Raw genomic sequence first — 23,451 nt, forward strand, 5'->3', positions numbered from 1 at the left:
GGGGAGCAGAGAGAAGGAAAGCAATACCTGGAAAGGCTTCCTGGAGGAGGCGGCATTTAAACTGGGCCTAGAAGAAACAAAGAAGTGTGGATTCTTTAAAAAGAGAGAGAGATGGATTGTTTGCCAGCTATGCTGCCAAATCAAGGCATGCCAGACAGATGGTTGGGGACAATCTGGGAGTCACACTTTCACCACCTGCTGCCATCTCCCGGCTGCCCCTCTAACTTGGAGAACTGTGAGTTGATCAAGCCCTGAGCCAAAGTTCCAATCTCTCTTAGGATTGAAAACCCAGGGCTTGGGATACACCAGCAGCTAGACCTTGACCCCTCTGGAGTCCTGGACTTGGGCCAAAAGGGATTGTCAAAGACAGGGCAGGAAAATGGCACTGGGGATGCTCTCAACAGAGTTCTGAACAATTCCTGAGTTTTTCTTAGAGGGATCTGGTCAGAGATGTACCTTGGCCAATCTGAAGTCTGTCTTTCTGGAGTCAGGAGCAGATGTAGGCTGGGAAAAGGAAGACCCCCAGAGGGCAGGGGAGGACTGGTTTCAGTTGTACTTCCCCGAGAATGATCTGCAACTTCTGTCAGCAAAGCAAAAAAGCATCAGTCATACCGATTTAGTGAACGCTCTAAATGTGTTCTGAATGGAATTCTGCCTTTTTTTTTTTTTCTTTTGTATGCAACCAATTCCTTCTTTTGAAGTTGGATGCTTCGCAAGCAGAATGCAATTCCATTTTTTGTTCCTAGAGGTTTTGGCCTGTATTAATTTAAGTGGGCACTAATACAAGTACTAAAAAGAAAGCCATTCTTTCCTGGAAAATAGAACAAAGTAGCGACTCTCCTATCATGGTGCAGATATATAATCTGTAACAACAAATTAGCCTCCTAGTGCTGCGCATTTCCAGCAAGCATCCTGCCTTCTCTGTTTATATTATAACTTCTCTGCCTGCAATTATTTTTATTTTAATTTTCTGTCACTTTAACAGAAACCAGAGCCTTTTCTTCTAATGTTTTGTACACAACATGTTCATTTTGATAAGATGTTCTTTCCTATCCTCTTTTAGCTTGCCTTTCCTTGTTTAGAGTTCTGTATCAGGAGTTTCTAATATTTCTCCCTCTTTTTTTTAAAGAACTTGTCCCTGTCTTGCTTTATTTGTTTGTGTGAAATTTAGTTTGAAAGGAGATCAGAGAGAGCAGGAGGGGTTTGTAATAAGAGAATGACCGAATGACCCAAAGGCTGATTATCTATCATTAACTGGAGACTCGGTGTACCCAAATTACCAGGGGGGACCTCAGTCTGCCGGATCCTTACCCAGCCAGAAAGGCAAGGGTGGAATGCACACACTGAAACAGGCTCGTGGCATTGTAAATGAAGCCACTCTGCTCACGCATTTTCTTAAGGAGGTTTCCACCAAAACTCAAATCAGGTTCAGTGGACAAATTTATTAGATTCTGACATGCTGCACACAGGTAAAACTCTTAATGAAATTTAGTCTTAATGAAAGACTAAATTTAACATTTCTGTAACTAACATTTTTGTGTTGTTTTGTTAGAAGCAAAATTGCAGTTAATTGTCTAAGCTCCAGAGAATATTGAGAAATCAAACCAAGCTGCTTTTGATCTGCTCAGGCTGCTAAACCTAAGCCTTGTAAAAATCGAGGTTTGCCATTAATATTGACAATAAAAGGGTTTCTTTTTGTTAACCTGAAACCTAACCATCCTGGCTCAAGTCCCTTGTCTAGAAGCAAAGGCCCTAGAATAAAGTAGAAAAGGTCTGGAAGAAACTGCCAGGGCTTAAAAAAAAAAAAAAAAAAAAAAAAGTCTACACGAATTTGCAAAGGAGGCTTCAGAACAGAACTTCCTAGGAATGTGAGCAACCCGGCAGTTAGAACTGGGAATTCAGAGAGGCCTCAAGTCACAAACAAAACCTTCAGTCACTTGAATGGCTTATCCAAAGTTTCACATTTTAAGTTGCCATTTGCTTTTGTATTTTATTCTGAACCCCAGACTGTATTACAGACTAGTCAAAGTTAACTACTACTTATTTTTCCATGGATCCTGTATGCAAAATTACAATTATTTCCTCACCTGAATGCTAAATGCTTTCTTTCTGGCTTGGAAGAAAATGTTGCCAGTATGTACGTAATTTGCTTGAAACAAAGTAGTTAAAGAAATCCTGTGGGATGTATTTTTTCATGCCACTTTTGCTGTAAGCTCTATCTATATTTTATTAGAAAGTAGCAATGATCAGATCTACCTTACTTCTAAGGACCAGTATAACAACCACCTCCCATGTACATATCCTGCTGCCTCTAGGGTGGTCCTTTCACGTACATTATCTTTTGTTCCCTTTAGTCTGAATAAGTGTTTTAGCTTTACAGACTGGCTTGGATACCTGGCAAAGTATCTAGTCCTCCCCTATCAATGAAAACCCTCCAGAGCAGCAACACATCTGCCAGCTAGTATGAAGATCCACTTATTGATTATTTGAAGAAAATGCAAATTCCCACTGCTTGTAGTACTGGATATTAAGATTTTTCTTAGACACTGTACATCTTAAACTTGCGCAATGTGATATGTCAATTATATATCAATTTTTTTAAAATATATTTTTCTTAAAGGACTAAAAGATAAACTAGTATCTGATTCTTCACCAGTTTCAGGTTCAGTGACATCAGAAACCTCAGAAATCCAAGCATTGCTCAAAGGCAAATTAGAAGGGAGGAAGGGAGGGAGAGAGGGAAAGAGGTAAGGGCAGGGAGAGAAGGAAGGGGAAAAAAAGGCTAAATGGGGTGGGGAGGGAGGCATCAAGCAAGTCCCAATTTTCTCCCAGACTTAAATGTTTCCTAATCAAAACTGGACTGAAAAAAAAAGGAAAAAAAAAAAAACCTGGACTGACGGAGTCATAAGCAATCAGCTCCTCCCCGCCCCCATCTCCACAGATCTGCTCTGGATGGGAAAGAGGAGGGAAGAGGGATCACTCACCAAATACCCCACCCCCACCCCGAAATGCAAACGGAAAATGCTCAGAATAAATAAAACCTCATAAGAGCCAAAGACAACTTTGCCTGTCCTTCATTTTTGAAACAGACGTAAGAGTTCAATCAAACCGGAGTCGGCTTTGTAGAAGTGTGTGTGCTTTGAGCATCACCACATTTCTGGAACCACTGTCACTTGTCTTGTCTATAGACAACTGTTTCCCAAAAGGCAAACCAGAAAGGGAGGGACTACAGAACCCGAGTGGGAAGGAGATCCTCGCCACCACTCAATGCGCCTTGTTCTATATGTCCTAAAGGTTCTGGGAGCAAGTGGCTAGCATATAAAATGACTCAATCCCACCCCAGGCCAAACAAAATGCAAAGCCATCAAGGCGTCATAAGAAGCACCATCCTTGGAGCAGGTGGGGCTGCGGTTACATCTTCAGGAACACATTGCTTTTTCTGCCACCTTCTGGGTTTGGTGTTCTTTCGGGAGTTCTTAGCAAACATTCTGGAGTTCACCTTATGTAAGAGCATTATAGATATGTAAGGGAATACTCAGTCACTTCTACTATGTTGGTTAGGAAAATAAGGTAAAACGAGACTTGAAAAACGATGAAGGGAATTGAGCCATAATTCCCGTAAACATAAAATGTGTGTTTATGGCCCTCCGGCCTGGTTCTTTTCAGGTCCAGTTTATTTTGAGTTCTCATGAGCAAAACACGAGATACAAACTGCCCTTGCCTTTGTAATAATAAATACCTCAAAAAGATCTGTATTTTCCCTAAAAACAGACTGAAGTTTTTTAAAAAAATATTTAGTTTAAACCAGATTGATTTTAAAAGGAATATCTCACAAGACCAAAATGTTTGTAAGGGAGTGCTTAGCCTCTCCCATGCTCTTTTGAGTCTTTTCCAGGGTAAGGGGTGGGAGTGAAGGGAAAGAGCCAAGAGACATGGGTGCAAAATAAATTGTTGAACCCGGTTCGGTCTGTTCAGCTGGAGGCAGAGGTCATGCGCTGTACGTGGGTATATTACCATCAACTACAGTGAAGACCGGACATAGAATCACAGCATTTCTCCAACGCGGGGCTGCCCACCTGGGTAAGATTGGTTGCCCCTGGCTTCGGAAAAGGAGAAGCGAGTTAGTATGCCCTCACCAGGATTCCTCCTGCGGGTACCCAGGGTGGCCTGCAGCCTGCATCATCTCAGATGCTTGGGCCCTTGAAGTACTCAGAACACATGCCCTTAAGGGGGCAGCGCACCAGAGTCCACACTAGCACAGTCCCTGGGCTACATCAAAGCTGGTAAATTCATGCCCGCATTTCCCTTCCATCACTATCCACCCCACCCCACCCCCCAGAAGGTACAAGCCATCTAAATTGGGGGCAAACCGGATATGACATCTGCCTCACAGCCTTCCAAAGCAGAGACTAGCCCAGCATCCCACTGGACCTGCAGCAAAATGTACAAAAGGGGACACTGAGAGAAAAAAGGGGACTCCTTTGGTTGTGCATTCAGAGTGGCACTCAGCCAGTCTGGCCTCTGCAAGTCAAGAACTACAGCTAAGGACACTAGAGTTCATCCATTTGTCCCCTGCCTCCAAGCTGCCTTTCTAAGGCTGTAGTCTCGGGGCTTGGCTTTCTGAGCTCCATGAAGCCCTAGACCTTGCACAGCCTTAATTAACTGATAATGACACTGTCAGTGAGGACTGATGTTCAAATTAGCATCTTTTATGAGTTTTTTTCTGTTCTCCATCTCTTTTATCACTTGCCATGATATCTGGAACCATGAAGAGATTTGCCCATTTTTGGTTTCAATTAAAAGAGCATGAGAAAGGCTGAAAGTGGCAAATTCTGATGGCTTTGACACTGAGGCCACTCGCCTCTGGTGGACACAGCATCCCAGTCCCCAACTCAGCCTTCCGCCTGGCCTCTTCTTCCTTTCAATTCCCAAAACTCCCTCTGGGTCTGAAAGCAGCCTACCAACTACTTCCCCTGGATTGTTATCTGTTCCCAGACGGGGTGCAACCATTTTAACTTTGTCTACCTGCTTCCAAGGCCTAGATGTGTTCTTATAAACAAACTTTTTTTTTTCTTTTTAAGTATCAAATGTCAGAGGATTGAACTACCAGTATTTACACATTCAAGGTTTGCCTCCCTGGTGAAAATGTAAACAGAACCCCACCACACTAGCTATATTCTTTCCTTGAAGAGCGAGGGCTTTAAAACATTCCACTCGCACTAAAATCGCAGATCCATCCAAGTTGGGGGTTGAAAGCTCTAGGTCGCTATTTTGTTCCATGCCCAAGTGGCACGTTACCAACAAATCCAACTTCAGCTTCTCCTTACACCCTGTTCTCTGCCTTAAGATGCTATGCTGCGGGCATCCAAGGAAAATGACCCCTTGCCCAGGGGACAGAATGTGCCCTGAATGGACTCCCGCATTGGGTTTGCGAGCCCATGCCCCTCTCTCAGTTCCTTCCCCTCTCCTATCGCCCAGCCACCGCAAACCTAAAAAATATTTCTCACTGCCACTGCCCAGGGCTGTAGTGGCCGGTGGAGCTGGCCCTGAATTCCCTGCAGCAGAGGCCCTGGGAGCCCCCACCACCCCTCCCTCCATTCGCACTGACCTTGCCTTCCGACCCCAACCACATACCCCTCAGAAAGCGCCCAGCGGGCTGAGGGAAAAAAAAGACTGTCCTCACCGAGTCCTTGGGGTAGGGCTCCCTTGGAGGCCTGGGGCCTGACTCTGCCTGCTTCCAAAGGACAATACCCAAGGTGGAGGCAAGGGTATCCTCTGGGTGACCCCAGCCAGGCCCAGAGATGAGTCCCAGGCCGCCACGGCCCCGTGCGGTCTTCTGTACACTCTGCCCTAGGCTTCCGCTAATTTACAGCCGCTGAGGTCCTGGCTGACACCCTTTTCCACACCAAACTCCATCAGACCGAATCCTCATCTACACGTCAGTCTCCCTTCGCAACTCCCAACCGAGCCCCCGGGAGATTCCAGCTCCCCGCTGTCCATCCCCCGCCCCAGCCTCTCTTCCCGCTTTCTCAAAATGATCACGCCACTCGGGGGCTGTGCCCTGCGGCCCGGTGACTTACAAAGAGAGATCCATTTTCCGTTATAATGCGTTCAAGATCACTAAGGCCAGCAGTCTAAACATCCACGAGCCGTCCTCCCGGTCTGCCTCTTAAACTGCTGTTTAATGGTTCTCCTCCGATAACTAAACCTGCTTTCCACAGATGCCCGCTTTTATGGGAGAGGCAGGAATGCAGAGATATATTTATATGTTTGTTCATAAAAACTGGAAAATAAGCTCTGAACACGCTGTAAAAAATATTCAGTTACTTACCAAACAGGCTAGTTAAACCAGGGGAACACCGATACCGGCCACACCACAAATTCGGGGAATCGAGGTGCCTGCGCTTTGAAATCGCCCAAGGTCGTCTCCGGGGCTGGTGTCCCTGAAGAATATGGAAATAAGAGTATTTACATTCGGCTTGACCGTTCGTCCGGGGGTCTCAACCACGATCTTCAAAAGCAGCCACGATAACAGGAGCCACCTGAGATGGCCCCGGCCAGGACAACGTGCCGGGTAAGTAAAGAGACATCGAGAGGGGCACGTCCAGCTTGTGCCCGAGTCAAAGGGGCCGCCTTCCCCCCGCCGCGCCCGCTGCCCGCCTCAGCGAGGAGACCAGACCGGCTCCCAGCCGCCCCTTTGCCGGGGGGCCCCGCCGCCCGCTGCCTCGGCTCTCGCCCCCCACTCCCTCACCCGCACAAAAATGGCACGAGGCTGCCTGCTTATTTTCTTGCCTCGGTTACCTACAAAAACACTTCGAAAAGAGATATCTGCGTCCCCTCCACCTTTTTTTTTTTTTTTTTAACCAGAAAAGAAAACAGTGATACTATACCTGGTTTGAGATTCTTCAAGATTTGAGACTTGGGGGGAAAAATAATTTAATAGTAAAGCATCTGCTAAACACTTGCATTAACCTCTGGCTGATAAAAAAAGTTTTTTTTAACCCTGCCCCCCCCCCCGTTTTAATTATCTCATGGTTATGAAGGGGCAGCCAATCCTGGAAGAGGACTTCGACAATTAGCGACGAGAACATCAAAAAGTTTTATTGCGGAGAGCGAGAGGCACCGCCCCTGCCGCCCCGGGATTGGCGTGAGGAGCCTCTGACGACATATATTAACCCGAGCAGCCCTAAAGATGTAGCTGTACATGGAGATCTTGCTGGGAAAATCCGCTTCCTCCCCCTCACGGCGTCCAGCCCAGGAGAACCGCCGCCGCCGCCACCCGGGAGCTCCCTCGGCCACCGCGCAGACCCCTCCGAGAACCCGAGCCGCCGCTTTCGCGCTCCGAGGCGCCTGCAGGGCCCCCAGATCCTTCCCCTGAAAGAAGGAGAGGATCTGAGAAAATGGATGCACTGAGACCTCTCTGAAAACCCTCCGAGGGAGCCCGAGAGGAGTGAGGACACGTTATCCGCTGCTAAAATCACATTCAAGAACCAAAACAACAACAACCAAAAATTTCATTAAAACAATAAGCGCCCAAGAACCCAGATCGGGCTGGTGGGGGGAGGGGAAGGGGCGGGAAGGGGAGGGTCGCATGGAGGTAGCTTCACAGTGAGCAGTCGACCCCGCCGCCTCCCTGCAGAGCCGGGCCGGCTCTTCCAACCGCGGCTCGGACTCGTCCTGGGACTCCGAGTTAGCTTCGGTGTCAGGATCGCAGCCGCGGTGGAGCCCGGCGCCTCCGCAAAGCAGCCTCGCGGGAGCCCCGGCACCTTTGCATGAGCACGAGAGGATTCTGCCTCCCCGTAGCTGCCCGGGAAGCAGGAGTCGGCGCGCGGGCCGGGGAGCAAGGCGGGAGGCGGCGGCGGCGGCGGCGGCGGCCAAGGGCGCACGGTGCCGGGACCAGCTCGCCGCGCCCTATGGGGAGCCGGCGGCCGCAGGGCTGCTGAGGCGGGCCGGGCGGGCCAGGCGGGGCACCGGGGCCCGGGCTGCAGCAGCCCCCTCTGCGGCTGCCGGGCGGGCCCGGGCGCCCGAGGGCTGGGGGGTGGGGGGTTGGGGAGGCCGCCCAGCGCCGAAGCAGGGGCCCCGGCCGAGGGCGCGGCGGGGTTACGCGCACGCTGGGGCGCGTGGAGGGGCGCGGAGGGCGATATGAGTCTGGTGGGGGGCTTCCCCCACCACCCGGTGGTGCACCATGAGGGCTATCCGTTCGCCGCCGCCGCCGCCGCCGCCGCTGCCGCCGCCGCCAGCCGCTGCAGCCACGAGGAGAACCCCTACTTCCATGGTTGGCTCATCGGTCACCCCGAGATGTCGCCCCCCGACTATAGCATGGCCCTGTCCTACAGCCCTGAGTACGCCAGCGGCGCCGCCGGCCTGGACCACTCCCATTACGGGGGGGTGCCGCCAGGCGCCGGGCCCCCGGGCCTAGGGGGGCCGCGCCCGGTGAAGCGCCGGGGCACCGCTAACCGCAAGGAGCGGCGCAGGACTCAGAGCATCAACAGCGCCTTCGCCGAACTGCGCGAGTGTATCCCCAACGTGCCCGCCGACACCAAACTCTCCAAGATCAAGACGCTGCGCCTGGCCACCAGCTACATCGCCTACCTCATGGACCTGCTGGCCAAGGACGACCAGAACGGCGAGGCGGAGGCCTTCAAGGCGGAGATCAAGAAGACGGATGTGAAAGAAGAGAAGAGGAAGAAGGAGCTGGTCAGTACCAGAGGGCAGGGGGCAGAGGGGGTGTGGGGTTCGGGGGAACGGTGCTACCGGACTCTCTCCAATTGGGCTGAGCAATGACATCCCTAGTTCTTTGGCTGCATCCGAAGCCATGGTTGTTTAAACCAGGTTATGGAGAGAATGGTTTCCCCAAGAAGCTGAGGAGATTGGGTGGGGGGGATGTCAGCAGCAGAAGGAGGAGAAGGTTGAGAGGGATGCTTCGCGCTGGTGATCTTCCCTCCGGGTTATCGCTGTTCCCACCGGCACTTCGGGCGTTCTTTTCGGACTCAGGGTCCCCACTGATCTTCCAGTTGTACTGTCGCAATCATTCTATGTCTCTTAGAGCCTTCATTTGGCCTCCAGTCCTATCTTGCTTTCAGGTATTTCTAAAATAATTGCCCAGAAGCGCTAGATAGCAATTATTTCACGATTGATCCCTATCCCCCTCTGGAGAACCAGGCCACCACTGATTTTAAGAGAGTTTTGTGGTTATTATTACAATGCTCAGAAGACGTAAAGGTAAACATAAAATAAGTACTTTTAACTTCAAAATGCACCTCCAGTTTCTCTTTGGCGATGAGGTTAAACTGTAACTTCCCAGATTAGTGTACTTCATGGGTATTTCTTTTTTATTTGTGTGAGCATTTTAAGACAAACAGTAAATACTAATATGGTCATTGTTATTGTTGTTAACAGTAACATGGAACTATAACTGAAGATTAGTTTTCTTAAGTTCCTACCAAGTGCCCATAGGTTGGTGGTGGTCAGAGCAGGACTGTTGCCATGAAGGGCCTGGAAAATAATCCCATTTATCTCATTTTTCTTCTTTGGGGCCTGTGGCGTTTTGTCTGTGCATAATCGAGTGACCTCCTGAATAACTAGGGATTTCAGACGCCTCGGAGGAGAGGCACTGCCGTGTTGGGGGCCCGAGAGCCCCTTGCCCACCAGCTCAGGCCAGGGCACAGGGAACTTATCCGCATCTTCCCTACAGTGCAAACCTGGGATTGCAATTGAAAACAGGGAAACCAGATTTAGTGCCGACCCCCGCTCGCGCCCCTACATCAGGAGTCAGAGAAAAGGCCCCCGGCTCCTCCGTGAACGACTTGGAAATGGCTGGTTGTTTATAAGTTTGCTTATCCGGTAGTTGAGCGTTGCAGGGGCATGGAGCCCTGGGCAGTAGCTAGGGCTGCGCAAATCTTTGTAGCTTTTCTGCAGAGGTGAAGACTTGAAACCGTCCTACTCTCTCATCCCTTGCTCGTTCTCTCATGTCTCCTTTCCCCCCTGAAAAGTGCGGGGGTCGCATGGAACCAGGTCTCCTTTCTGAATTTCTCTTTCCACTTTTCTCCCCTTCACCTCTCCTCTGCCCAGAACGAAATCTTGAAAAGCACAGTGAGCAGCAACGACAAGAAAACCAAAGGCCGGACGGGCTGGCCGCAGCACGTCTGGGCCCTGGAGCTCAAGCAGTGAGGAGGAGGAGGAGGAGGAGAGCGCGAGTGAGCCAGGGCCCAGGAGCCGGAAGCCGACCCAGGACTCCGGGCAAGCTCTCCACGCTCTGCTCTGAGGACTTCTTGCAGTTGGAATCATCCGGTTTATTTATGTGCAATTTGCCTCCCCTCTCTTTGCCCCCCCCTTTGAGGCATCCGCTCCCCACCCCCCTCCAAAAAAAAAAAGTGGATATTTGAAGAAAAGCATTCCATATTTTAATATGAAGAGGACACTCCTGCGTGGTAAGGGATCCCAGCGTCTCGTAGATTCTCTGTGTGTGAATGTTCCCTCATGGCTGTGTAGGCACCAGCGTTGCCCCCTCCCCACTTACCCAACCCCTTCCAGATAAAGACAGCAGACAATTGTGTGTATGTAAAGTGTATCTTTAATACCTGGCCTTTGGATATAAATATTCCTGGGGATTATAAAGTTTTATTTCAAAGCAGAAAACGGGGCCGCTAACATTTCCGTTGGGGTCGGTATCTAGTGCTGTCTTATCATCTGTGGTCATTCCCTATTCGAAGATGTTTCCAACAGCTACTTGTTTTGTGCACTTCCGTCCTCTAAAACTAAGTGGAATTTAATTAATATTGAAGGTGTAAACGTTGTAAGTATTCAATAAACCACTGTGTGTTTTTTTTTTACAAAAAAAAAAAAACCCCAATCTTTTAATGGTTGATACCTCAAAAGAGTTTTGAAAACAAAACTGTTATACTTGTTTTCATAATATTTAAAATATTCAGAAGTAAACTAAATTATCATGATTGCCTCTAACTTTATTTGAAAGAGTCAGTAGTTCCGATCAGTCCTCACCGTGAGCTCCAGCCCTCATAGGGAGGTGACCTTGGTGAAAATCCTGCTAAAGGACCTGGGCTCTATCAGAGACCTGTCTCCTTCCCGCTGCCCTCCCTACCGCAGCCCCAGACTAGGCCGAGTGGTCCGTATTAGGAGGACCTGGGGCCAGAGAAAGGCCTTGGCAGTTCGCTGGAAAGGTGGAAAGGTGTTCTTGTTTTCCCGAAATCAACCAGATGCCATTCTGTGGGGGACTGGTTTTTGTTTGGGGAGCGTGTTTTAGGTGGAGGAGATTGGAGGAGGATCCCAGGAGTTACTGCAGCCGCAGGAAATAGTCCACAGTTTTTAATTCAAAATGTAGGGCTTTCATCCGGGAAAAGAAAAAAGAGGAAAAGAGGAGTTGTTTGCTTGTAGTCTCCATCAGGGTGAGTCTCATCTGAGTGGGGCCTTGGGGGAGGGGAGAGCTTTTGGGGAAAAAAGTCCATGATTAGGTAACAAGGAATTTTACATCAAGTAAGAAATCGCGAACACGACCGAGGATTTAAAGGGGGGTGAGGGGGGGGCTAGATTTACAAGGAGCTACAGGGAACTCAATATTAACTGTGCGGTGTCTGAAGTCTTCCCGGCCCCAGGCCAGCCGAACAAGCGGCTCCCTCCCCCGGTACCAGCCGCCGGGGACGTCACCCCGTCTGAGGTTTGGTCTTCTGGAGTCCCAGCACATCCCGAAAGGAAGTCCCTGAGGCCTCCTTTGCCCGTAGTCTTGGCTAGAGCCGGAATCCCTGCTCTAGGAACCAGAGAAACTGAAGTGCCATAAAGGACTCGGCAGGCCGGGGAGGCGGGGGGGAGAGTAGGAGTGGGGGGGTGGAGGAAGAAAGGTGAAACGTATTAAAAAGCGGTTTGTTTCATGAAACGCCACGTATATAAATCTGGTGTTACGGAGACTTGCCAGAGGGTTTCCATCTTGGAACCCATCCTCAGGGTGATGTTCGCACCTCGGCTCCAGGCACAGACCCTCCCCTGATATCTCAGGGGTTCCTATGGCTCACGGGTGCCCACTCTGAGCCTGCCGCCTGCAGCGGGCAAATTCGCAAGCGCTGGGGGAGAGACGAGCGAGTGGCTCTGCGGGTTTCTTTTGCGGGCAGCTGACAACGCGAGGGCGAGGGGTTAGAACAACTCGGCCAAAGCGATCTGAACTTTCTCCCCTCGGGTCAGGCGGCGCTGGGCCGACGTGGTGGGCGCGGGCTGTGTTTACAGACACTTGCCTTTGTTTATAGCACTGAGGGGCGTAGGGAGGCGCGCCCTGATTTTCTATTACTCTCGGGATTCCTGTCGGTTTGACCGAGTGGCTCTCTCCCTTTCCTGCCTCCAACGGCCTTTTGCGTCTTGCCTTTAATCTGATCGGGAGAAAGACTTCATATCCCAGGGGTAGAAGAAAAGAGTTTACTGAAATAGTGGAGAGTGGTGGTGGAGGTGGTGTGGTTTTTAAACCAGGAACTGAAGAGGAGTTACCTTCATCATGCATGTGGGCCTGTGCTTGCCTTGGGTAGCTGGTCTTCTTCACCATCTGGGCCTTAGTGCACTTTTGCTGGTCTAACCCTTTCTCTGGTTTGTTAAACACCAGCAGAGGAGATCCAGAAGAGTCTGGCAGCAGCATCGCTATGGGGCAACTTGCTGCTACACATGCTTTAAAACCCGCGCTGCAGAAATTCGTCCTCTTTGTCTGGCCTGGGCCAGGCGCTGCCCGCCTTCTCTCCTGCCTGCCGAGCTGCTTCCTCTGGCCCAGCAGCACCAGCCCTGACACCTCAACCATCTCGACGTTCCAACCTGTGTGAAATCCCAACTGGCCAGACATCCAGCAGACCTGACACCCCAAGGGGCTGGACCCCTAACTGGATGCACACCCTAAGTGGCAAGATACCCCCAGATTATCTGTCTCTGCAGTCACCGGGGACATCCCAACCTTTCGAACATTCCCAGCCACCCAACATCCCTGCCCCACCTTGTCAAGTCCCGGGAAGTGAGTGGTGTGCTGGGCCGGCATTTCTTCTGAGCTTCCATGCTTTTCTCTTCTACACATTTATTTCTCTTTTAACTCCCTTTCTTCTGTGCTTAAAAAAAAAAAAGAAAAAGAAAGAAAGAAAGTTTCCAACCTCTTGCCTTGCGGGATCGGCTAAAAGGCCTCTGTTTTAATTGCTCGGATAATGTGGTTGCTGCCATTTTGTTAAAAGCAATCACTCCTGCAGCGAAATCACAAGCTCTCTAGACAGGCCGGAGCCGACAAAAATGCAGGATTTGACGTTAAAAGCTAAATGGGAAGCTGGGGCGGCGGAAGGTAAATTGATGGTAGATCTGGCTGTCAGGGCCCGGCCCCAGACCGCGGCGCGGGCCGAGCGCCTGATAACCCTGGAGCACCGGCGGGGAGAGGGTTCGGCCGCTGTGTGTGTGTGTGTGTGTGTGTGTGTGAGAGAGAGAGAGAGAGAGAGAGAGAGAGTGTGTGTGTGTGTGTTCGTTCCTACAGACCCATTCTCAGCTTCTTGGGAAGTAACCTAGAAAGCTCAACAGAGCGGGACCTGAGAACACTCCTTGCTCCCAGTCACAATTTTCCAGGATTTTCGCCCCCCAGCTGGGACATAATGGCAGCTTTAAGAGCTTTTTTCAGGTCGAAACTATGAGAAGAAGACAGCAAGATCACTTGGGGTTCTTCCTGCTTTCTAAATCCCTCCCCACCCTCTGGAGGCTTGGTGGGAAGCTCCAGCATCCGAGTGGGCTAACCAATAGGTCCGGGCACCTAGGAAGGGTGGGCCTCCCGGCCTAGGCTGCCCTTCTCAGGACCAGGTGGCCTGGTCGTCCCCGCGATGAGGTGGGGGCAGCGGTGGCGCCAGGAAGGGTAGCAAGTGTGCGTGAGTCGCGGGTGGAGGGTGGCTCGATCCCTTCCCCCTTGCCTATGCCTCTACTCTGTGAGGATCACAGAGCTGGTATCCCACGGATTGTTAAGGAAGCAGGAGGGTGAGTTGTGTGCACGCCAATTTCGCTGGAAGGGGTGCCTAGGGTAAGAGTGAGCTCAAAATCAAAGCCACGGGGAGCGGAAGGAGACAGACTTGTGAGCGACTTCCGAGACTTTAGCTTTGCAGAGAGAACCCAGGCCAGTTGCGAGCGCTTGAAGTGTGCGTGCAGGGGACAATAAATTGGTCCGAGGATGCCACAATAGCCGGAACTGCATTTGCACTGCGGGTCTGCAAAGCGCGGGAAACCTCTCGGCTATTCCTGTAGCTTTAAAGAAATGCTGTGTCTAACGCTGCGTGTGCGGCTCGCAATTTTCTCTTCCACAGCCGCCTTTCGTTCTCTCTGCGCGCGAGTCCCACCCACGCGCCTGGATTTGGAAAAGGAACTGGTGGTAGGTGCCAAGCTGAGATGATCTGCAAAGGAGGCTTGTGGCGTACGCGTCGTAAAGGGCCGAACCTGAACCCTAGGCTCTGCTTGTCTTTCCTGGATCTGTTGACCTGAGGGAACCCTTTCCCTCCACCCGGCCCAACTCCTACGGTCCAGACCCCTGCTTGAGGAGGTGGCACTAACAAGTCTCCGCGACGCACTGGACTCCTGGCCTGTCGCAGCCCGCGGATCCCTCCAAGAGAAAGACCTTGGAGCCGCCCTCAGACTGGGGCCCAGGACCCCTGCTCGGGGCCCAGGGACCCCCCCTTCCTGAGGAAGCTCAGCCTTGCTGTAGGGTTCACGTCTACGGGGTGGCGGGGAGGGGGTGGGGATGTGGGAGAACGAAGTATTTTTTAACTGTTTAGAAAGGGGAGGAGGGGAGAGAGGGTAAGTCCAGGAGAGGAAACAGTCGCACGGGGGCTGGGCAGCTCTGGGCGCGCAGCTTTGCCATCCAGCTTCTGCCCGGCGAGTGCTCTCCGCACCGCAACTGTCTGCCGGGCTCTAACTGGCCTTAACAGCTCAGCGGCTTCGGCCAGTCAGGCTAGTGGAAGTTAAAGTGCGCTGCGTATCTGACTTACACGCGCACAGAAGTTAGACTTCTCTCCCTGTTCTCGCTCCACCCTGCCCAAGTCAGTTTCCTTCGAAGATCGCGTCCCCCGCCTCTCCCCTAAACGTGACCCCCCTACACACACATTCCCTTCAAATTCTCCTGGCATTTGGGCCGCTTTGATGATCAGATGGTAGAGCCCTGATTACAAATTTATTCCCGGCCGCTCCGTCCGACTTTATCTCCGCTATTAGGGACATCTGGGAGTGATTAGCGCCGCGCCCGCGCCCGGCCGCGCTGCCTATCTCGCCGCGGCGGGGCCCGGAGCCTCGCTGACGTCAGGGCAGACGGCTCGGAGCCATCCCAGCCGAGCTGGGTGTAATCGGCGGCCGCGCGGCCAAGTCCTCCCCGGGCCAGGCCGGCAGCTGGAACGCGCCGCCTGCTTGCGCACAGGGACTTTCTAAATATGTATTTTTAACCCAGAAGACGTTTTTGTTTTTCTTGTTTGAGGTAAGGCGAGGCCGCTTAAAGTTTCTATTGGCCCCCTCCTCACTTTAAATTTTCCAATTCGCTGCTCCTGGTGCATTCAGCCTGGAAAAGCCTCCCACAGCCGGCCCTGACTGACCTGCGGGCGCTCCTCTAGCCCAGCGCCAGGGTGCTGCTCTCCTACACCAACAGCTGCGGCCCTTGCCGCGGTGCCCGTGCAGGCGAGAGGCAAGGGAGGCGGCTCTTAGTGCTGCTCTTCCCGCACTGGCCCCCGTTTGGCCCCCACAGCCCTGGGGCCTCAACAGTGGGAGTTTCTGCCTAATGAGGTGGCCCGGCAGACGCTTATTATAGAACAGGCCTCTCTCCGAGCCTCTGTCTTTGCACCTGTTATTAAAGCCCAATGGATCTAAGGAACGGAGGCGCTAGACCTTCTTCTGCCTACCCTCCCCCTTTCCCCAGTGGGAGTGCTCCTTGGCTGAAACAAGAATGACTGGCATCCGTTTGTCCCCCACTATATCTCAGTGCGCAGAAAGAGGCTAGGTATATTTGTATAATTCCTCGACAGGAGGAGAACACTCCAGACCTCCGACTTTGGCGTCCTGGGGCACTGTCCTGACCTCTGGGATGAATCCAACTCCAGAACACTTTAGGTTGGAGCTTACCACACTGGTTATCCAAAATCTCTGAAGAACTTGATAAAATTATAAATTCAGCCCTCATTTCACCCCACCTTTAGGAGAAATCCTGATTCAGCAGGTCAGGTAGGAGAAAAGAAATCTTCAATTTCCAAAAGCTCTCCCCTCCCCCACCCCAGGATTTAGGAACCACTGCCTGAGGCCACACACACCCACTGCAGCTGATTCCACATTCTTGGCACTCTGTCAACCACCACTGTGAAACACTGGACCCTAGGGGTGAGGATGGCTTCATCAAGGATGGGGGAGAGGTAGGGCAAGGCCTGCCTTATTTAAAGTCTCTACAGGGAGAGAACTGACCATCCCATGAATCAGTCCTACACCTCGATTTAATTGGGCAATGCAAGGACTCAAAACAAACCCGGAAAAAGCTATTTACTTCCACACAGGTTGCAAAGCTCAAGCCAGTGTTTACAGTGAACTTAGGTAGAGGGCAAAGAATTCATGGCCCATGATCTGAATGTAGTGACAAGAAGGTCTATTTGGGGGGCCCGGGATATCAAAAATAAACAGGAAATCCAATGGAGAAAATTTTCCAAATGTTCGCCCCTCTTTGATTCTTTGAGGCAACTCGAAACTCCAAATTCCAAAGTGTCTTCACATAATCTAGAACGGATGAGGACCATTTCCTCCTAAGTCAGTGAAAATGTCACATTTGAGAGAGCTGGACTCCCTCTTTTACCCACCCTTATCCCCAGCAAAAGGGGAAGGAAAGATTGAGCTGGGGTGGTGGAGAGGGCTTGGGGGCTAGGAATAGAGAAGGCTTTAGACAGCTGAATCTGATGACTGGAGAAGGAGAGGCCTAACTGTGCTTTTAGGGGGGAGGGGCAGGTAATAGCTGAACAGTGTAGTTTCCCACAGTGCTGGTAAGTGGCTTCTCCATGATCTTCCTTAATGATGGAGTCTACTCAGGCAAATAGGCAATTTTCTGAATGATACAGACTCAAAAGTAACAACAACAAAAACCTGCATTGCTCAAAACAATGTAGGCAAACATTGCTTTTTATCAGTACTTTTGTGCATATAGCATAAATGAATTTCTACTCGAATCAGATGGAATGAATCCATATGGGCCACATTCCCAGAGAATCCCAGTTTATATTTCCAAGCAAAGGAGATAGGCTTGCAAGCAGCTAAGCCGTTCATGTAAAAGATCGGGTACTCAGCCATCTCTTCCCCAATAAGCCAGTTTTCTCAAATAATATATTTAATGAACAACTAATTATGAGCAGCCAGACCCCACCTGATGCTTCCCTGTGACCACATGGAGTATTTCAAAATATCTTTCCTTATTGTAGAACCAAATCATCATGCGGAACAAGAACTAGAGTCAGGGAGACCTGCAGATTTTTCTGTAAGAAGTGGGGACATTCACTGTTCACTTGTTTGCTGCTTCACCAGCTGAAAGGATTTAAAAACAAACAGTTTCTTACTTAGGGGGCGGAAAGAGTTTTCAACCTTTATTAGGTACATTGCCTCGAGAAGAAGCCAAAGAGACATCATTCTAAATCAAAGTGGCCGTTAATACCTTCTTCCTGAAAAGATGGAAGCCAATGGCCACTGAAGCCAGTGCATGATTGACTTCTATTTAAAATGGGCTGTTGTTGCTTTGAGCTGACAGTTTTGTCTTTAGGATAAGGCAGAAACGCAGGAAAAGAAAAATGTGTGTTTGTCGCTTTTACTTTTAAGGAAGAAAATGCATCCAAAGTCTGTAACTAGAATTTGGCGGTGAAGAAAAGGCGGTGCGGTTTTAATGTGAGAAAGTGGCCGCCGGGCCGCCTGACCATCGCCTTCGCTTTGCAAATCTGGTTTTCATATTCTTGCTCAGTAATTATCCAAAGCCATAACTGTCTCTGAAATTATTCATTAAAGTCATTTTCAGGGATTCTCACAGGATGACTCTTTACGTTTATGATCTTCTGAGAGCAATGACATCAGCCTCTCTTTTCCGCTTTTAATTAATGTGCTGGTTAGAGGAGAGGGGCCACGGCTGTGTCCGTGGGGAGGGGGCCTGCGGGGGGGGGGTGGAATTCGCTGGCCGTTCTGCTCCCGGCGCGGTCAGCTGAGCTCCGGCGCGCAGACATCCTTTGATTAAGGAGGGTATTTCGGGGAGTGCAGGCTGTGCAGAAGATCACGTCTGTGCCCTGTGGTGCTGTCAGCAGTGACAGATCCCAGATGGGGCCGCTACTGTATGGCAGATTGAGTTTCTCAGCAGAAAACTCACCCTCCCTCCTAAACGTCTTCAAAAACCTTCTCCAGATACTACAGGTCGCTCCGTGTGAAACTGAAAAAGTCCATCACCAAAGTTGGTTTTGCGTGCTTGTGTGTATGTCAGGTCCCCACCCCCCTTTCCTTCCTCTTCTTTTTTCTCTGCACTTCCTCCTCCTCTGAGCATCTTCGACACGCTGGGCTACCCGGCTGCCTGGCGGTTCCTGTTCGCGCGACCCACAGCGCCGCGGCGTCGACACAGCACCGAGGGGCCCCGAAGGCAATCCGGTGGGTAGAGGCACGGCGTCCGGGATGTGGGGGCATCGTGGAGCACCCCAGGCAGCTGGGGTGGACCGCAAGGCCCAACACTCCCGGTGGGGCGGGGTTGTGGGGGATCTGAATTGAACCTAAGGCGGAAGCAGAGAGCACCGACGCTTGGCTCCCGCTTGCCTCCCTAGTTTTCCAGACCGGAGCGCCATCCCGCCAGCCTGGGCAATTTCGAGGGGCAGCGCCGAGCCTGAGAAGGGGGTGGGGTGGGGGTGGGCGGGGGCTGTCTGCGGGGATCGGGAAGTGGGGTGAAGGCGAGCCATGGGAGCCAGCAGGGGTCCAGCCTGGTCCAGGATGGGGAGAAGGGGGATGGGGAAAGTTCCGGCTGCGGCCTCAGCTGGGAAGCTAGGCTAAGGCATCTCCAAGGTGAGAGGGGGCTCAGCGAGACCCGGCTTTCTATGCAATAAACATCCGTCCATTTGTGAGTCTGGGACCCGAGTTTCCCGCATCTCTGGGCACACACTGGGTGCGAAACTCCGTTGCAAAAACATTTGGACTTACTTTAAACCTTTATTTAAAAAATAAATGCCGCGTGTCCCTGCTTCCTCGAAGGCAACGGAGATTCCTCCCCTCCTCCCTTCCCTTTCCAGAGGGTTCCTAGGCCGGCTCCGGGGGAGCAGTAGTGGCCGGGAGAGCGGGATTGAAAGGCAGAAAGGAAAGCGCACGACACTCTGATTCTGCTCGAACATCTAGATCCCAGCCATCCTTACCCCCATGGTCCACTTAATTATGGAACTTGCGTTCCCACGGACTTGGGCCGGGGCGGGGGTGCGGGGGAGCGAAAGAGAGAAAAGGCAGTAAGGACAAAAACCTAGAGAGTTTTGGTTTAATTTAAACGTAAGTAATTTTTTTTCTTTCAAAATCCCCGTGCAGTCGCCTCCACCTACTCCCACACCCCCTCCCAGTGAGGGCAGTTTGGAGAGCCTCCATTCGGCTTACAAAAGAGCCTCTAGGGAACAGAGAGAAAAGCTAAAAATACCGCAGACGTGAGGCCCAAGTCCAGGAGGAGGTAGCCGCCTCCCCCCACCCCCAGCCCTGCCCTGCCCTGGAGGGGGCCGGCTGTCGGGTCCCTTTCTTTGAGCCAAGGGCCAGAGCCCGGGCTTGGCTGGACGCCCTCAGTGCAGCGGCCGGGCGAATTTCGCCTGGTCTTTGCGCCCTGAGCCGGTTACTCTTGAGAAGCCTTCCAGTCCAGTCTCTGGTAAAATGAGATGTTACACTATTTGACGCTTTCCATTCCGCCTCCTCTGCAGACTCAGTTTTCAAGACTCACTTTTTTAAAAAGAAGGTGGGACCACTGGATCCCACTTTACGTCAACAATAATCGGGTCACGCAACTATTTTTGTCCCCAGTTTGTAATGATCTATATGGATGTATGCGGTTGTTTGCAGTCCTGGGACACAAGCTGATTTGGGAGAAACCTGTGAATTCCTATTACAGCCCTCATCCGGAAAAAAAAAAAAAAAAATCTAGCAGTTATTTCCCCCACAGTTCCCCCTAGGTTATCAGGTAAAACCACAAAACTCTTTATATAAAAGCAAAACACACACTAAATTTCAAAACTCCCGCTCGCCCCCTTTATAAGTCAGCTTCTATTTTCACGGCCCACGCTGGATGAAAGTGGTTTATTTTGATTTTTTTTTCCCCCCTTGTACCCATACGCCTTGTAAAAAGTTCCTGCGCACTGGCCCGGCCCCCCTCTGATGGCCGCAGGGCCTTGCTTCCAGACTGCAGCCCCCGCCACTTGGTTTTTAAGTCCTCGCCTGGAGCCGAGGTGTAATTGTGACCCCGCCCGAGCGGCGAGCCTCCCGGGGGGACGTTTGGCCCGGCCTGCATTGGGGCCGGGACCTCCCAAGTGGCGGACCTGGGAGCCCTGAGCCGCGCGGTCCTCTTCCCCCACCCCCACCCCCACCCCCGCCTCCTCCTTCACTCCCTCCCCTGTGGATTTTACTCGTTTTCTTCTGGGTTCCACAGCTCGCCTGCGCTATGGTGCAAGCACTTCTCTTTCCCACTACTTTTTTTGGTTTTCTCTTGCCCTGTTCCTCTCTAGCACCTTTTCACCGCTCTCTCCGTGCCTTCACGCTGAAATCCCAGGCCCAGAGAAGCAAAGCGGGGCTTTGTCGTAATCTGGGGAATCCAACTGGGAGCCTCTGGCCCCTGGGCGCCGCGGCGGAGTCGCAACAGGGCGCGCTTCTGCGTAACGTCAGCGCGCTGGGTAATTTACCTTCCCCGGGCGTCTGTCAATATGACTAATTTCCATCGGGGTCAAAATGCCTTTCTCCGGCAGTCCATCTCGGAGTGCGCTCTTACGCCGCAGACCGGGTTAGTTGTTTTGTTTCCAGCCCTACCTAGGAATAAATACTCTTGGGGGCAGCTCGCGAGGAGCAGAGGAATATACACGGTGTCAGTTAAAGGCAGTTTTCCTTGAACTACGAATTGGGATTGGGCGACCTGCGTGCCTTTTAGTTCACATTACCTAACTCGTCCTTGATGCCAGTGCTTTCTTTAGAAACAGGTAATCAAAAAAGAGAAATAATGGATCGTTCCAGTTTTTCCTCTGTCACGTGTAAATCCCTATCCAAACATCTCCGCATTTTCAGGGTGTGATTTAAACATAGAGTATGCGCGCGTGTCTTGCTAATCTGGCCTAGACAGACAATATATCATCCGGGCGGTGTTTTACAATAATTTCGAAACTGCTACCGACTTCTAGGTGTGAAATCAGTGCTGTGGATTTAAATATTCTTCAGGACTCGATAGAGGCTAATTATGCTGGTTGCATAACTCCGACTCACTTTTAAGAAATGCTCTGAAAGAAGCCAGCGTGGCTTATCTAGCTGAGAGAGGGCGATTCCCTGTCTGCAGCCTTCTCTCTTGGCGGCAACAGGGAGCCCAGACGTGGTGAGCATTCGCCTTTGAAAGCACTAAGTCGCATCCCTTGGTGTTGAGAGAGGTAAACTTCTCCAGTCCAGGAATGGGGTCCAGCGAGAAGCGAAAGTCTTCAGACAACCCCTTTCCCTGCCGTCTAGGCTCAGGTACTGAGGCCCCAACTAAAAGTTTTTCCCGAGTTAAATCTTTAACACACTTTTGAAAAAACACGTTTCTCTCCCTCATCCCCCTTCTTGTGGCCTTTAGGCAAGTAAGTACTTGGACATGGGGCAATTAGACGCTTCGGTGGAACCCAAAGGAAATGTAAGAACTAAAAAGGCTAAGCAGAAGCCCTAGGAAGCCTCTCCGAGTTTGGTCTCAAGTCACCGTCCCTGAACTCTGTCCTCGGGGTGTCACACACCTCCGCCCCTGGACCCTACCTCTCATCGTAGCCGGATTCACACGCCCGTGCCCCCGTGCCAGATGCGCGCGTGAGCGCGCGCGCGCGCACACACACACACACACATACACATGCCCCTCTTAGTCTCTCCTCTGTTGGTGCATTTATGACCTAATGAAAGTATATCCTTTAGGGAAAATTCTGTCTATAAAACGTGAAATATGAAGAACCGGTTTGGATATCCCCACTCCGGGCCAGGCCTGATCTTGAAGTTTTTTAGCATGAACACCTTGACTTCTGTTGCTTCCATAATTACTGTTATTTTCACGAAATGATGAGAATTGGTTCTAAGTGACCTCTGCTCATTCCCTCTGGAAGGAAAAAAATGCCTCCAGCCTGAAGATGTATCTTTATTTGGGGGGAAAGGCATGCCTTAGGGGAAAAAATAATTTTATTTTCTATCCCTTGTCATCTTTGGAAAACCCTGGCACCATATGTTTCAACTTCTGCAAACAGCTGGGGAAACCAAGGGCTCTTTCAACTCCCTTTCTTTTCCTTCCTGCCACCCCATTTCCCCAAATGCCACCTTTTGGGGTTTCACAAACATTGAACAGTTCTCTATCCTGATCCATCCTCTGAAATCTCTCCTAATTTCCAATATACGAGTACCTCTTTGGAAATCACATAGTTAACCACCTGTTTTCGTGGGAAAAGGTGATCTGATTTTGTGTTTGGGGAGGATTTATTAACACAAGTGGGTAGAACTGAGATTATTCCCCATGTGGTTTTCTATATACCATACATTTATTTTTCTTTAAAGATTTTATTTATTTATTTATTTATTTGACAGAGAGAGAGAGAGACACACACACAGCAAGAGAGGGATCGCAAGCAGAGGGAGTGGGAGAGGGAGAAGCAGGCTTCCTGCGGAGCAGGGAGCCTGACACGGGGCTCGATCCCAGGACCCCAGGATCATGACCTGAGCGGAAGGCAGACACTTAACGACTGAGCCACCCAGGTGCCCCTAGAGCATACCTTTAAATAAGAGGGTTTTTTTTTTTAAAAAAGATTTTATTTATTTATTTGAGAGAGAGATTGAGAGAGTGAGAGAGAGCACAACCAGGCCGGGGGTGGGTGGGGAGAGGGAGAGGGAGAAGCAGGCTTCCCACCAAGTAGGGAGCCCGATGCGGGGCTTGATCCCAGGACTCTGGGATCATGACCGGAGCCAAAGGCAGACACTCAACCGACTGAACCACCCAGGTGCCCCTAAATAAAAGTTTTTTAAAAGTTCCTGTAATCTTGCAATTTGACCTTTGCCATGAGATCGGTTTAGGTTGTTTACTAGCAGGGACTATGCAACAGGAAAAACTGCAGGAGATGTAAACACTAGTGTTAGCTGATGAGCAGCATCCCCTAGTAGGGTGGAGTTGTTTGTTTGCTTATTTTTTAAAGGGCACAGCAGTTTGAACTTCCAAGTCTTTTTAGCATTCAAGGGCCATCTAATGACCGGGGG

The 23,451-nt window shown here is 51.0% G+C and overlaps 1 protein-coding gene and 3 long non-coding RNA genes across 6 annotated transcripts in view; 3 read left to right on the forward strand and 1 right to left on the reverse strand.

The window, feature by feature from the left end:
- The window catches only part of LOC115942480 (uncharacterized), a 32,299-nt gene extending 25,222 nt beyond the window's left edge, over window positions 1-7,077 (reverse strand). Inside the window, exons 1-4 of one of the 2 annotated variants that reach the window (XR_014142378.1) lie at window positions 6,891-7,077; window positions 6,332-6,443; window positions 457-580; window positions 28-67 (exon numbers count right to left, since the gene is read on the reverse strand). This is a non-coding gene — a long non-coding RNA (uncharacterized LOC115942480). The remainder of the gene's footprint in view (window positions 1-27; window positions 68-456; window positions 581-6,331; window positions 6,444-6,890) is intronic. The other variant, XR_004077089.2, reaches the window with a different exon arrangement.
- The window catches only part of LOC145719461 (uncharacterized), a 171,725-nt gene that overhangs the window by 113,980 nt on the left and 34,294 nt on the right, over window positions 1-23,451 (forward strand). The gene's annotated exons all lie outside the window — the stretch shown is intronic.
- HAND2 (heart and neural crest derivatives expressed 2) lies at window positions 8,060-10,952 on the forward strand. The gene is made up of 2 exons (XM_006751308.3): window positions 8,060-8,697; window positions 10,072-10,952. The coding sequence occupies exons 1-2, from the start codon at window positions 8,143-8,145 to the stop codon at window positions 10,168-10,170; spliced, it is 654 nt and encodes a 217-aa protein (XP_006751371.1). The 5' UTR covers window positions 8,060-8,142; the 3' UTR covers window positions 10,171-10,952.
- LOC115938668 (uncharacterized) overlaps window positions 18,355-23,451 on the forward strand; it is a 32,240-nt gene continuing 27,143 nt past the window's right edge. The window contains exon 1 of one of the 2 annotated variants that reach the window (XR_014142384.1): window positions 18,355-18,633. This is a non-coding gene — a long non-coding RNA (uncharacterized LOC115938668). The remainder of the gene's footprint in view (window positions 18,634-23,451) is intronic. The other variant, XR_014142385.1, reaches the window with a different exon arrangement.

The sequence above is a fragment of the Leptonychotes weddellii genome, chromosome 2 (genome assembly GCF_054177405.1).
Source record: "Leptonychotes weddellii isolate Sample4059 chromosome 2, ASM5417740v2, whole genome shotgun sequence".
NCBI lineage: Eukaryota > Metazoa > Chordata > Mammalia > Carnivora > Phocidae > Leptonychotes > Leptonychotes weddellii.